The 13864-nt window shown below is 43.9% G+C and overlaps 1 protein-coding gene across 4 annotated transcripts in view; it reads left to right on the forward strand.

Annotated features, from left to right (window-relative positions):
* The window catches only part of usp25 (ubiquitin specific peptidase 25), a 34303-nt gene extending 20675 nt beyond the window's left edge, over window positions 1-13628 (forward strand). For 2 of the 4 annotated variants that reach the window (XM_084941501.1, XM_084941500.1), the window contains exons 11-25: window positions 749-876; window positions 975-1070; window positions 1238-1402; window positions 1815-2053; window positions 2199-2269; window positions 2347-2575; window positions 2829-3092; window positions 3941-4080; window positions 7264-7359; window positions 7625-7803; window positions 8467-8545; window positions 8644-8723; window positions 8997-9120; window positions 11069-11261; window positions 12732-13628. In XM_084941501.1, coding sequence (XP_084797627.1) covers window positions 749-876; window positions 975-1070; window positions 1238-1402; window positions 1815-2053; window positions 2199-2269; window positions 2347-2575; window positions 2829-3092; window positions 3941-4080; window positions 7264-7359; window positions 7625-7803; window positions 8467-8545; window positions 8644-8723; window positions 8997-9120; window positions 11069-11261; window positions 12732-12904 — 2256 coding nt within the window. In that variant the 3' untranslated portion in view covers window positions 12905-13628. Of the gene's footprint in view, window positions 1-748; window positions 877-974; window positions 1071-1237; window positions 1403-1814; window positions 2054-2198; window positions 2270-2346; window positions 2576-2828; window positions 3093-3940; window positions 4081-5969; window positions 6144-7263; window positions 7360-7624; window positions 7804-8466; window positions 8546-8643; window positions 8724-8996; window positions 9121-11068; window positions 11262-12731 lie in introns of all 4 variants that reach the window. The other 2 variants (XM_084941504.1, XM_084941502.1) reach the window with 2 other exon arrangements.
* The last annotated feature ends 236 nt before the right edge of the window (window positions 13629-13864 follow it).

Below are 13864 nucleotides of genomic sequence, written 5' to 3' on the forward strand. Positions count from 1 at the left end.
ATCACGTGACTAAAATGTGTCATGGTTTTCTACCTTCTCTCTGTCCACACTGCGACGCGAAAGCACCGTTTTCAAATGTATGCGTTTTTGAGAGCATTTTAAAAACGCTGCGTTTTCCATGAGCAAAAATGCCATCTCAGTGTGGACGGGAGGCCAAAACGGAGAGAAAACAATGTGTTTTCGTTTGAAAACGCATTAGTGTGGACGTAGTCTCAGCCAACTAACTTGGTCATCTCAAGCCACAACAAGCTGTTTTATTTGTAGAAATAGCCAATCAGACAAAAGCTGGCTTTAAGGCACGGGGAAGGGAAATAATAAACTTAGACAAGAGAAAACCTCAAAACCAAGGATTTGTATTAACCTCAGATATATTTAACAACCCTTAAGATTGGTTGCAATGGCTCAGCATGGGGAAAAAAGATCCCAACCCAGCACATTTTCCTCCAACACAGTGCTTTACTTTGCATCACAGTACGGCAAGCTAACCTGTTTATCTTGCATGACATTGTCCCCCATTTCTAATGTGGGAACAAATACATTCAAGTATTTGAAACACAAAGTTAGTATAGATCCGTTTGTTTTCCAGGACATTTCACATTCTGATACAGATCCAATGTCTGATTTTAAAAATGAGAACATGACATGTGATCTTTAAATTTCCAGTTCATCAGATGCTGCTGAGTATCTGAGGGTCTGTATTCGATCATTTTTGAATACCAAAGTCCATCAACATCCAATTTTCTTACAGCACTGGTTCACAGAACTCCCTCCTGTGTTGACCTTTGAACTGTCAAGATTTGAGTTCAACCAAGCACTTGGACGTCCTGAGAAGATTCACAACAAGCTTGAGTTCCCCTCTATGCTCTACATGGATAGGTAACGTAATCAGGCTTTCTTTTTTACCACCTCCGTTAGCCTGTAGTGTATATATATGTAATCCTGAAGCTCCTGGTGTGATATGTGTGCGTTGTCAGGTACATGGACAGGAACAGGGAAATAACCAGGATCAAGAGGGAGGAGATCAGACGGCTGAAAGAGCATCTGACACTCCTCCAACAGCGACTGGAGAGGTATGGCTTGTCCACTGATACCCCATTATTCAGCCAAGGTCAGCAGAACTTGCCAGACAGCCACAGTCATTTTTCACTCAAACTGCACCCTTTCATCTTCTGCCCTTTCCACTTTGTTGCTCCGTCTGCCTCCTTCCATCTCTGCTACGTCTCTGTTTTTCTCTCAGGTATCTGAGTTACGGCTCAGGCCCCAAGAGGTTTCCTCTGGCAGATGTCCTCCAGTATGCCATGGAGTTTGCTTCCAGCAAACCAGTGTGTACCTCCCCAGTGGACGATATTGACACATCAGCACCCCCTGGTGGAACAACAGGACAACAACTGCCACCACCAATGTGAGTTTTACAAAAAAAAAGCCTGAAGTGTGTGTCAGATTTGTACAAAGAAGGTGAAGATGAACGAGTTGAAGATTAGATGGTGCAAAAAACAAATGGGACAAAACATGATAAAAGGTTAATATTATCACATTAAATCAGTCACAGTTACCAGAACAAACTTGTCCAGTCCTTCCACAGTTTTTGAAAATATATGGAACGTGGGACATACAAGAGAGGGCTGTGTCACACAACACATGATGTGACGTCAAAACACAGGCAACAAGTCGAGCAAAATGGCAGTGTAAGAGAGTTTCTCACTGTAAGAGAGAGCCCAGATGGTTAGAGGCAGAGGGCCTGGCACTCCTGTTGACAAAAAAAAATTATTTTTTTTTTTAGAGATGTCATAAAGTTTACATTTCTAACCCTGCAGCACAGCTGAGCAAGACTCCTTACCTCCTCTGGAGAGCTCGGGCCTTGCGTCAGGTCCTCCCACTGCTCCCTCTGCAGCCCAGCAGCAGAGAGTACCCGTTCATAAGCCCTTCACGCAGTCCCGTCTACCCCCCGACCTCCCCATGCACCCTGCCCCACGCCACATCACCGAAGAAGAGTTAAGAGTGCTTGAGGGCTGCTTGCACCGTTGGAGGAGTGAAGTGGAAAATGACACTCGTGGTAGGGCTATGCTCCTTCTGTATCCAGTCATTTGCACTCAGTTGTGATAGCATGAGTATATTTCAGCGTGATTGATCTGTCTACCGCTATGCTGGCCATTATTATGGCACATGCTAATAGGTCGTATATGATCCTCTACTTCCAGATCTGCAGGGGAGTATTACCAGAATTCACAGAACCATTGAGCTGATGTACACGGACAAATCTATGATGCAGGTGAGCAACCCAGTCCTTTCACCTTGACTTGTAAAAATAAACCCAACCCTCACATTTCCTTGTTTGTGTTTCTGCAGGTTCCATATCGGCTTCACGCAGTGTTGGTCCATGAAGGCCAGGCCAATGCAGGCCACTACTGGGCTTACATCTATGACCCACATCAGCGTTGCTGGATGAAGTACAATGATATTTCAGTGACAAAGTCATCCTGGGAGGAGCTTGTCAGGGACTCTTTTGGAGGCTACCGCAATGCTAGTGCCTACTGTCTCATGTACATCAATGACAAGAAGCCATTTCTCACAGAAGGTAAGAATGAACTCTTCTCCGGTGCTTGCATCTCTCTTTTGGTTGTCATATTAGAAAAGTGACTCATATCAGAATGTTGGCTGGATTGTCTTTTGGGGTTTTGAGCTGTATATCACATTACTTTGTGTCATCAGCCTCTCTCTGTATCAATACCTAAATGTGTTTACTACATCTGATACTTCTGAACTGAACTGATTCCCAAATAGACATTCAGGAAACCTTCATATTTCTTTTTCCTAACTCTCCATTGCAGAGGAGTTTGACAAGGAAACGGGGCAGATCCTCAGCGGCATGGACAAACTGCCGCCAGACCTGAAGCAGTATGTGAAGGAGGATAATGAACAGTTTGATAAGGAGATTGAAGAGTGGGACATCATGCAGGCTCGCAAGGCCCAACAGGAGAAGCTGGCACTGGCCACAGCAGCAGCCGCCGCTGCTTCCGCGGCATCCAGCACTTCCACTTCCTCCTCTTCCCCTCAGCCCATGAGTATTGAGTCCAGCCCTCCAGACAATGCAGGTCAGAGCCATAACACTCACAATAGAGAGTAGAATGCTTTATTAAGAAACAGCAGTATATATAAAATCTTTTGTTCCCTGAAGAGTTGTAAAACAGTCTGGAAATGAGCTGGCAATGTGCGCTGTGAAATTCTACAATATTTATAGCAAAACAGAATAGAGTTATTACAAAAAACTATAAATGTATTTCAGTTGTACTGAATTATGGTGGATACACCCTTAGACAGTGACGCATAGTTATTTGTTGTTATTCAGGTAAAAGCACTTTTTAATCACATTCTGGTTACCTCACCAAAATAAAAGCATAGAGTCATATACATAATGACATGATGCAGAGGTGTCACTCCTTTAAAGTCCTTTCACACATGAATGGCTTGCCCTGCTCTAACCACTAGGTTGAGTGAGTGACCCAGTATTTGTGTTGAGGTGGTCTTTGTGTTCTGCTTCTGCTGTGTCACGATCTTATACATATACCTACAGATAGATACTACATATACCTCGTTCTGTGTTTCTATTGGTTGTGCAAGTGTATATCACACAGACACACAAGCGCTCTCAGTCAACATGCTTGCATTGTTATTTGCTTGTTGCAGCATGAAAGTATTGTTGCACGGCGCAAGCAATAGGAAAAATGTTTGTGGGTTTATGTCAAAGTAAACACTTTCCCCTAACATTAACAAAGCACAAACAAATAAATCGTCTGTCAGTGTGTTTTTAATGCTGTTAATTGGAGACTGATGTGCTTTGAGGCCAGCCTGAAGTGGCCATTAAAAGAACTGCAGATTTTGTCACTTAGACTGTGCTGAAGTGTTGCTGCTTCTGTATGATGGTGGTGTGCTCCTTCTGTAGTTCCCCAGCAGGATCCTGAATACATGGAGCAGCCATCACCCACGAATGACTCCAAGCACCTGCAGGAGGACACAGAGAGGGCCATCTCCAGGGCTGCTGCTGAACAGGAGGAGAGGAGCCCTGAAGCGTTACTAAATGCTGTATGTAAAACATGCAAAGACACACATTACAGAAGACTCACAACAAGTCATGCATGCGCTTTCTGATTCTAAACAAGTCACATTCATATGTGTATTCAACAAAAAGCTATGTCAGTCGAGAGCTGTTACTTAAACACTGCTTTAATCGGTACTTTTCTATTAACGGTGGATCACGTGGATGCCTCTGTGTTAGATATGTTGCTTATTTTGATGAACTCAAAGAGCCATTGCTGGTCTGTTTAGTTCTCCTGGTTCACTCAGCCAGTTGGTTTAAAAAAATAGACTGTAACCTCCCCCGTACCAAACATACAAGCACCAAGCTGCACAGATACGAAGAAAAACCAGCTGGTGAACATAAAGGAGCATTTAGCTTATAAATGTCGGATGGCTTTTGTACAGTGGGACTCTACTGCCCCTGCATCACATGGGTAGGTTAAGCATTTTTCACAGGCTCGCTAAGTTTCCTAAAGTAAAGTGCACTAGGGCTGCCACGATTAGTCGACTAGTCACGATTACGTCGACTATCAAAATCGTCGACGACTGATTTAATAGTCGACGCGTCATTTGGAGCTTTGTAAGATCACAAAAGACGCAGGAATAAGTAGTAGGATTTAAGAGTGTAATAACGGACTGAAACAGAAGATGGCAGCACTGCATGTACAAGGATGCCAGCTGCCGTTAAACCCCGAAGAAGAAGAAGCTGTGTCCCAGAATTCATAGCGTGGCCCTGCTCAGTTTCCAACAATGGCGGCAGCTAGTTAGTTTTAATATTACTCTTATTATTCTTTCTGGGTCACAAAATAAACATTTAACATATTTTCAGGCGAGAATGTAGCTGTGTAAACCTCAAATATCTGCTCAGTTTATCAAGACACCACATATTTTCAAAAGCGCTCCGACGTTTTCAGAGACGTCTGTTACCCACTAGCTCGATAGCTAGCCGGGGGCAAGGCTCACTAGAGCCCGTGAGAACACCGGACTCCCGGCAAATCGTTTTCAAACCCACCGCCGTCTTTCGCTACTCAGGTTAAACATACATAAGTCACTTAGATAACTTAAAAATTTTATTGTTTGTTTTTTTTTTCAGTATTTTATTTGTTCCTGAGTAAATCGGTTTGGCTGAGATTAAAGTTATAGTTTTTACACAGCTGAATAAACGTCAAGCAGACAGCTGATTATCAGAAGTGTGAGATGCTGGAGAATTTACTCCGGTGTCCTGTTATATTTTAGATAGCAAGGAGTTTATTAAACTTCACCGAAACAGTCTGCAGATTTCATTAAAATGTAATAAACTCTCATCTTGTCTTTATTTTTAGTTAGCACATACCTTAAACACTTAAAGCTGTAAGCTAATGATAGTTATATAAGAGCAGATGCTGCTGGTGCAATAAGCTGTACGTTTTACGTCCAATGGATGATGATCTGATTAGTCGACTAATCGCAAAAATAATCGGTCGACTATCAAAATAATCGTTTGTGGCAGCCCTAAAGTGCACCATGGATGATACCTGCTTGACAACTTGGCCCATTGAAGTCTGTAGTGTGAGTTTTTACATAAAATAAGCCATTTAGAAATTTTCCACAGCCAGTACTGAGAGGAGGAACAATTACAGCAACTCAAAAAGATTATTTCCCACCTAGGGGAAACACTGCTGTGTCATGTTTATTCAACTTTCTGCCCCACTTTTCCACAACTGTGCCCACTGAGTTTTAACACGGATTCAGAGTTTCTTGCATAGTTTAGAAAAGTCTTATGCGGAGATATAAAATGAGCTCATTTTATTAAAACTTTTTTCCTCTTCCTGTTTCACCTTTGCCCTATATAATGTTCCTTCTGTTTCCATCAGTCCTCCATCGTTCCTGTTTCATCTGTCCCATTTTCTCTCCAGTCTCTCCCCCCTCCCATCTCCCCTGAGCCTGAGGTCCAGATGAACACTCCCGTAACCCCCCCTCCTGACCTGGTCACAGAGGATGAGTCCCCTGGCCAGCGCACAGTCGAGGTGGCCATTCCTAATGTGGGGACATTTGTCATTGAGTCAGAGGAGGGGGGGTATGATGATGAGGTAGCTCTGGCTCCATCAAGTGTTGTCTGAGCCTGTTTGATCTATAGAATGAGAGGTTCATTGCCCAATTGTATTGGCTCCATAGAGCATAAGGTTTTTCACAGTGCAGTGCAGTAAGGTTGGCCCCTTTGTTGGCTGCTCTGCGTTACTCATGTGAAAAGTCTTTCGTTGAGCCATCGACATCGCGGCACAAAGTCAGGTGGAGCTTGTGCAGAAACCTTGTGTGCTTCATGAACCACACACATCAACAGGCGAGACTGCTGCTTCATACTGTGATGCACATGTGCTCTTATATGTATGATGCTACTTGCACAAGAGCGCAAACCTCCGCCAAGGCAGCTAAATCTTATGTACTTTTAAGGAGGCAGTATTGTATTTTGTTCTTTTTAAACAACACTAAGAAGTTGTATGTAGCATGACAGACATGACTTTGATTACACCAACATTATGTCGGAATAGGTGATGGATAAATAACCGGACCGATTAACTTGAGTTTATTATATAATGTGATGCTAAAGTATCTCTAACTAATATAGAACGATATTCCTCCTTTCTTTCAACGTGGATTGTTAACTCCACCCCACCTACACCCCTACAAAGTTTTATCAGCATTTATTCAAATCTTCGCGAGCTGTCGTGTTTACAGACAGAATGACACGCACGCACACAAGTGCTACCAAAAACATCAAACCTCCTTGGCAGAGGTAAAAATTAACAGATAGCTTTCATGCAGCTATCATGGAATCAATGTTTCTGTAAATGTTGGCGGTAGTTTGCTGGTCAGTGTGTACTGAGTGCTGAATATCCTCTGTAGGGCTGCTGCTCCAGCCTGTCTTCCTGCACTCTGGGTTGTCTGTCACACACATTTTTCATAAGGCTGTCTTGGTTTTTACACATTATCCTTGTGAGCACTGCGCGTTCCGCCTCTTAAACTGACTGGTCGCATCCCCGCCGACTTTTGCCCGTCTAACCAACCGGTGCATGGACTGCTGAGTGATGTTTGGCATGTCCTGACTATGGTACGCCTTGCTGTAGAAAGTTAGAGCAGATAACACAGTGCCTGACCTTGCTCAGTTCATCACCAGGGCCTTGTTTAACATGGTTCCTGCTTCCTGGGCAGGCGATGATGACCCCCGACATGCAGGGTGTAATTATGGCCATTGGCAAATCCAGCAGCGCGTATGAAAAGAATGGGCCCGAGGCGGCCTTTTTTAAGGTACAACCTCTCTCTCCTTTCCGCTCTCACTCACTTCCTTCACCTCCTCTTCTGTTATTGTGTTCCTGTGTAACATTGTTCCTCAGACCACTGCAGTGTTTCCCACAGATTTGGATTCTGTTTGTGATAGTGGAATAGTTTTAGGGGCTTACATGTACACATGCGGCACTCAGGTGTGCTGCTTAAATTAAGCTGTCATTTACTTAAGTAACTTCTCTCTCACACAGTGACAAGTAGCTTATTTTTCCTTTGTCTCTTTCTTCAGGCCATCAAGATGGAGTATGGACGTCTCTTGAGATTTGCCCAAGAAGACACGCCGGTTGAGAATGACTACCGACTACAGCACATCATCGTTTACTTCATCCAAAACCAGGCACCCAAGAAGATTCTGGAGAGGACTCTGCTCACACAGTTTGCTGACAGGAACCTGGCCTTCGATGAGAGGTGCAGTCCTCACTCTGCCGCAAGCTTGTAATTTAAAAAATTATCATGTTGCATTTTTTCCCCTGGCTGTGTCAGAATTGAGTTGGTTACCTGAAATCGGTTCTTCGTAGTGACCAGCAGAGGGTAGCAGAGACTGTAAGAGCTCCCGTTTTACTCTCAGCACAGACTGACTGTGTCTCATCAGAGCAACACTATCATGCTGCTAATCCTCTCTGATCTGCACGCCTTCTGCCTTTTGTTCGAACACAAATCATACAAGGCACATGTCCAATACTGACTTTTTCTTTTCAAATTACCACTGCTGTATATCAAGATCCCCCCCTCTTTTAACTCTGACATTTTGGTGTCATTAGGGTGCGTAATGTCCCTTACTATTTCTTAAAACTTTTCAGCTATGCTTGTTGGCCTCGATCCATATTCATGAGAGAAAAATTGATTTCTCCCTTCTCCTCTATTTTGAGCGAGATAATTAGATTTATGTGTGAATGTGGCCTCAATAGAAGCCTCTGGAGGAGTGCTTCACTAGTCCTCTCAGCACTAAAGAGTGATTCATTAAGCCACGTTAAGGCCTAGGGGCAGGGTGGAGCGTTTTATCTCCTGGAGTACCTCACGATGACTCACCAGCTCCGTTTCAGTAACCCCCCGTTCCTCTTCCTCTCACAGATGTAAGAGCATTATGAATGTGGCACGTGCCAAACTGGACCTGATTAAACCCGAGGAGGTCAACATGGATGAATATGAGGTCAGAAGTTGTGTCGTCTGTCTTTTGTTCATCTAAAACTGTACATTTGAGCAGATTCATACTGGCTGGACAATCTGACTTTGGCTTGTCTCTATCAGATATGGCATCAGGACTACAGGAACTTTCGTGAAACCACCATCCTCATGGTGACCGGTTTGGAGCTCTTCCAGAAGACAAAGTATGTTGACGCCTCTTTAGCAAATGTATAAAAAACCTCAAACAAACAAACCCAGCGTCTCCTTAGAGATTTAACTGATTTCGCATTTTCCTTTATTTTCATGTAATTTCCCATCTTGGTGTTTACCTGCAGGGGGCAGCAGCTTACAATCGTGCAGCTCCCCAGCTTTAAAGTTGTGCAGTGGGTTCACCGAGTTCACTTCTTGTGTTACTCTGTGAGCCGCCAGTGTGTCTTTGCTACAGTTTTATCTGAATGTAATATCTTTCTTTCCAGTTATGTGGAGGCTCTCATGTATCTGATTTACGCCTACCAGTACAACAAGGAGCTTTTGTTAAAAGGCCTGTACAGAGGGCACGACGAGGAGCTGCTCGGCCATTACCGTCGAGAGTGTTTGCTGGTGAGCCCTGTGTGCTGTGTTTTCCGACTTAAACAAAGCGACTTCAAAGAAGCTGCTTTGGAACGGAAGCCTTTGCATCAAGCAGCTGTTCTCTGTGATCTCCGTCTCTTCTGTGTCACTCCCTTTCCTCTGTGTCAAACTTCCTCTGCTAAAGTGACTCAGCAAAACTCTCACGGCTAGACGTTCCCCTCCGACACCGAGCAGAGCACCATAATCAAATTGCTTTTGCTGAGATATTGCTTTGGCTTGCTCGCAGCCCACAAAAGATTCCACTGAAGATTTTTCATCTGATACTGACGGATGAAAATCCTTTCAGCGTTGTGAAGTGAGCCCCTTTTCATTTCACTCCCACCAAGCTCCAGGCTATGCTCGGGTATTATTGGTTAGGGCTGGGGGTAGTTTGGTCTGATCAGCCTCATACTGGTCTTTAGCAGCCCTCTCGCTGCTGCACTCAGTAACCTTACACTGGCATTGTGCTTGTAATGTAATCACTGGAGTGGGAATAGGAAGCAGGAGGGCCAGTGAGTGTAAACACATTACCATGAGACACGAGCGTGTCCTCAGCTAACCTCAAACCTCAGGACTGTGCAGGGCGATTGCTCATCTTAGTTCTCTGGCCAGAACGTCTAGCTGTGTGCACTCAGCTGTTTACCTTCAGCTCTTGTTTTAATTGAAAACACTGCTAACATTGACACAGTTAATGTATTTGGATGTTTTGCAATTCCACCCTGCAGTCTCTGATTCCAGACAGCTCGTTTCTTCAGAGACAAGGTCAGGGAGTTTGTGTGTGACAGCAAGGTGTTTGAGGCCTCGACCAGAGAGAAAAGCTTACCTGTTAAAGAATGTCAGGATCCTTTAGTTCCAGCGACTTAAAGATATTCTGTGATATTAATGATACCTGGGATTACTGTTGAGTACTCGTCTAACAGAAGAAAAGGAAACGACACAATTTAGAGTAAAAAAAGTTTTGCTCAGTCTTTTGCTGAGGTTTTCAGACTACGGGGGAGTTGATTTGTGGGGGAGCAGGGTGTGAAGGGACAGGTACGAGGCACTGATTCTGTGTAAGTCAGAGGGATGGGAGCACACCAGTGCTGCGACAGCAACAAGAGGTTTGTTCTAGCAGCCTGCTCATCAATCCTCTTAAGCCTGACGTCATTAGGCATTTCCAGGGCCAAACTCTTCTCCGTTTCCCGAAATGCTCAATGTGGCTTCTCTCTGGGGTGTTACAGTGAAGTTTGACATCATGGCATCCATGAAAAAGAGGATTTATGAGGTTTAATGGACTTGGAAATTAGCTCACTAGTTTCCATCTGAGGTTGATATACCATGTTCTGACTGAGGGATTTCTATAAAACTAAAATATGCAGTTTTCCTATTACTTTGGAAATGAATAAAGATAGAAATCTAAACAGCAGCGATGTTTGTGGGGTTATTGACGTTGGGCGAGCTGGCATATGTCAGTGTGAGGGTCCCTGATAGGCAGAGACAAATGCAATCATCCTGCAGGAAAAAGACGCTGAAAACAGGCCATTCATCCCATTTAGTGAACCTCACAGATTCCTCAGGCTTTTGTAAATCTATTTAAAAACATTAAATGTGCCCTTTTGTTTCAGTATTCTTAAACCCCCTCTGCTGATAGATGGTATAGAAAAACTGGATGTAGCCACAGTGATGTCACCCAGTGGTTTTGCATTTTGAATGCTGGCATTTTGACTTATCAGCTTAAAAACTCAAAGTGCAGTGTGCACACACACACACACGCACACAGCTGCTCATTAGTCCTAAGTAACAGACTAATAAAAGAAGAGAATTTTACTCTCCAAAAGAAACTTCTTGGGTGGTCTGTACCACACAGCAAGCTATGATATTAGTCCAAAATGAATGTGTGAGTAACTAATAAAAGCTTTGATATAAAAGACTCATCAGTGTCCCTCCCCCCGCCCCACAGAAACTAAATGAGCAAGCAGCTGCCATGTTTGAGTCGGGAGAAGAGCCTGAGGTGACCACAGGCCTGGGCATCATGAATGAGCTGGTGGTGCCCTGCATCCCTCTGCTGCTGGTCCACGACGCAGAGAGAGACCTGTTGGCGGTGGAGGACATGAGGAACCGCTGGTGCTCCTACCTGGGCCAAGAGATGGAATGTGAGTCCTTAAGGGAGAAGAAACACACTTAACCTATTAGATATTTCCGGAGAGTTGGCTTAGGTTACTAGTACATTCTCTCGTACCCTTTGCCGAAGATCGCCATAATCAGGCCGCGGCTCAGGTCATGTATCAGAAGGCACAAGTCTGACAGAAAAAGATCACCTAAAGATAACATTTTATACAATACTAATGTTTGTAAGTAGATCGAAATACTTATTTATTAGTGTATTTTATTATGATTTCTCCTATGATGGCATTTCAATGTCATGACAGTACAACACAGAACTCTGCACTAGTAAACACTTGGACCTACCTGTAGCCACTGTAGCTGTAAGATAAATGCTAAATCACAACAACGGTCACTCTAAACCAGCGGTCCCCAACCTTTTTGTGCCATGGACCAGTTTAATGTCAGACAATATTTTCACGGAGCGGCCTTTAAGGTGTTGTGGATAAATACAACAAAATAAAATGATACAACCAAGACAAAAACTGTGGTATTTTATAAATATAATAATAAACGTGAATTCACTGTGTAATTGTGTAACTTTATTAGCAGCGTTCATTAGAGAGTAACATCCTCCTCTCTTCCCCTTAATGCTTTCTGGTCGCTATGGTAACGTGTAAATATTTCTTTCAAAATAAGACGCACAACTACCACACGGGAAAAAACCCAGGGAAACAGAGTTAACGATAAAAATGTTGAAAACCATAAATTTCACACCCGAGTCTCAACTCTCGCGGCCTGGTACCAAACGACTCACAGACCTGGACGGGTCCGGGGCCCGAGGGTTGGGGACCGCTGCTCTAAATCACTGTATATTGTGGGGTAAAGACCCAGCAATAGTAGAGAGAAACCTCCAACAGCAAGCACTTGGAGACAGTGGGAAGGAAAAACATCCTCAAATATATGACTTTTAAATCGATCTACTAAAAATCTCAGTGACCGTGACATTGAGGTCAGAGGTCAGGTTTTCTGAAAATCCTGTAAATGTGATCACTTGAGAACAAGTAGGATTATGACATTCAGACCATCCATAGACTGAGGGCTACGACTGGCTGCTGCAGGTATTTTTTCCCCACTATTATCTGATCATGAATGAGTTTAAGATGTAGAAATGAATAATCCACGATTAGATGTCAACCCAGTTGTATTTCTAACTGACTGGTAAATGGAAGAAACTGAAATGGTATTGTTGTGTACTGGAATGACCTCCTAACCAGATGTTTTGAGAGGATCCTTTTCTGACGGATGGCTGCAGAGGGCTGAGCTGTTGCAGCATCAGTCGGCAGAGATGGTGACCTCTGTTCAGGAAAAGGAGATTATTGTCACCCAATTCTTGTGACTTTTACACATGCATTCACTTGTGAGACATCCTTTCTAACTAATGAAATGGCCCTGAAAATCTGATTTTCAATGCATGGTGACAGTTCCTTATTTTCTGTCTGTTCACTTCTTGACTGCAGCTAACCTCCAGGAGAAGCTGACAGACTTCCTCCCAAAGTTGCTGGACTGCTCAACGGAGATCAAAAGCTTCCACGACCCTCCCAAGCTGCCCACCTACTCCACCCTGGAGCTGTGCGAACGGTTCAGCCGCATCATGGCCGCCCTCGGCAGGGTGCCCACCGAGGGAAGATGAGCTCAGAGGGTCGCCGAGGTGCCTCTCCCTCATCGCAGGCCCGACACGCCGGGCAGAAATTCATGGACCTCTCTTTAACCCATGCCTTCCTTATCAATCCAGGGGTCACTCGCTTCTAGCTGTTATTCCTCTGTTACTCTTTTGCTGCTATAGGTTTTATCATTATAAATATTATTTCACTTTTATTTTAAGCAAAACACGATAGAGGGCTCTGGAGGAGAGGGCAGACTGCTGGGAGGGGGAAACGTAATGTGAGAGAAGAAGTTGATGGATAAACGGTGGCGATCCTGAAGTGGTTGAAAGCGAAACATGTTCTGCTTCAGCTTAGCAAAAACGAAACATACACACAAAAAAAAGTTTGAGGGTTTTTCCTAGTTTATTATTGTTGTTGTTGCCGTTTGATTCAAGCTTCCCCGAACGCACTCATAGCCCTTTCTAACGCACCCTTCTCAGTGTGAAAAGGATCACCCTGCCGCTCCGCCTCCAGTTTGGTACAGTATTTCCACGTTTTGTTTTATTTTTCTAAGGAAGTCAGAGCGAGGAAGAGAGCCTTCAGATTTATCAGCGGCTCAAGAGGATCTCAAATGGGTCTCATGTCTTTGTGGACTGCGCCAGAATGAGATGTTTTAAGTGCTGTGGTAGACGGTCATGGACTTCCTGTGGCTTGTTAATAAATTGAGAGAATAAAATTTTATTTATGGCCCTTTTAGGCCACATAAACATGTTTTTGCCTGATGTTGACTTTTCATTTGTTTGCACAAAAATCCCAGTGCACTTCACTTCGTCTCGCCCCTCCGTGTTGTCCTGCTGTGCTGCTTCAGCTGCTATTCTGCAGCTTATTAGAAGCAGGCTTTCATTAATGTGCGGATGCAAACTCCAAAGCGTGCAGCATGTGGTCACAATAATAAGAATACGAAACGGGGACTCTGTTTTAGCAGCTTGAAAGTGGAGCTTTTTAAT

This window comes from Perissodus microlepis, chromosome 10 (assembly GCF_051167445.1).
Source record: "Perissodus microlepis isolate ML-2025 ecotype Zambia chromosome 10, ASM5116744v1, whole genome shotgun sequence".
Taxonomy (NCBI): domain Eukaryota; kingdom Metazoa; phylum Chordata; class Actinopteri; order Cichliformes; family Cichlidae; genus Perissodus; species Perissodus microlepis.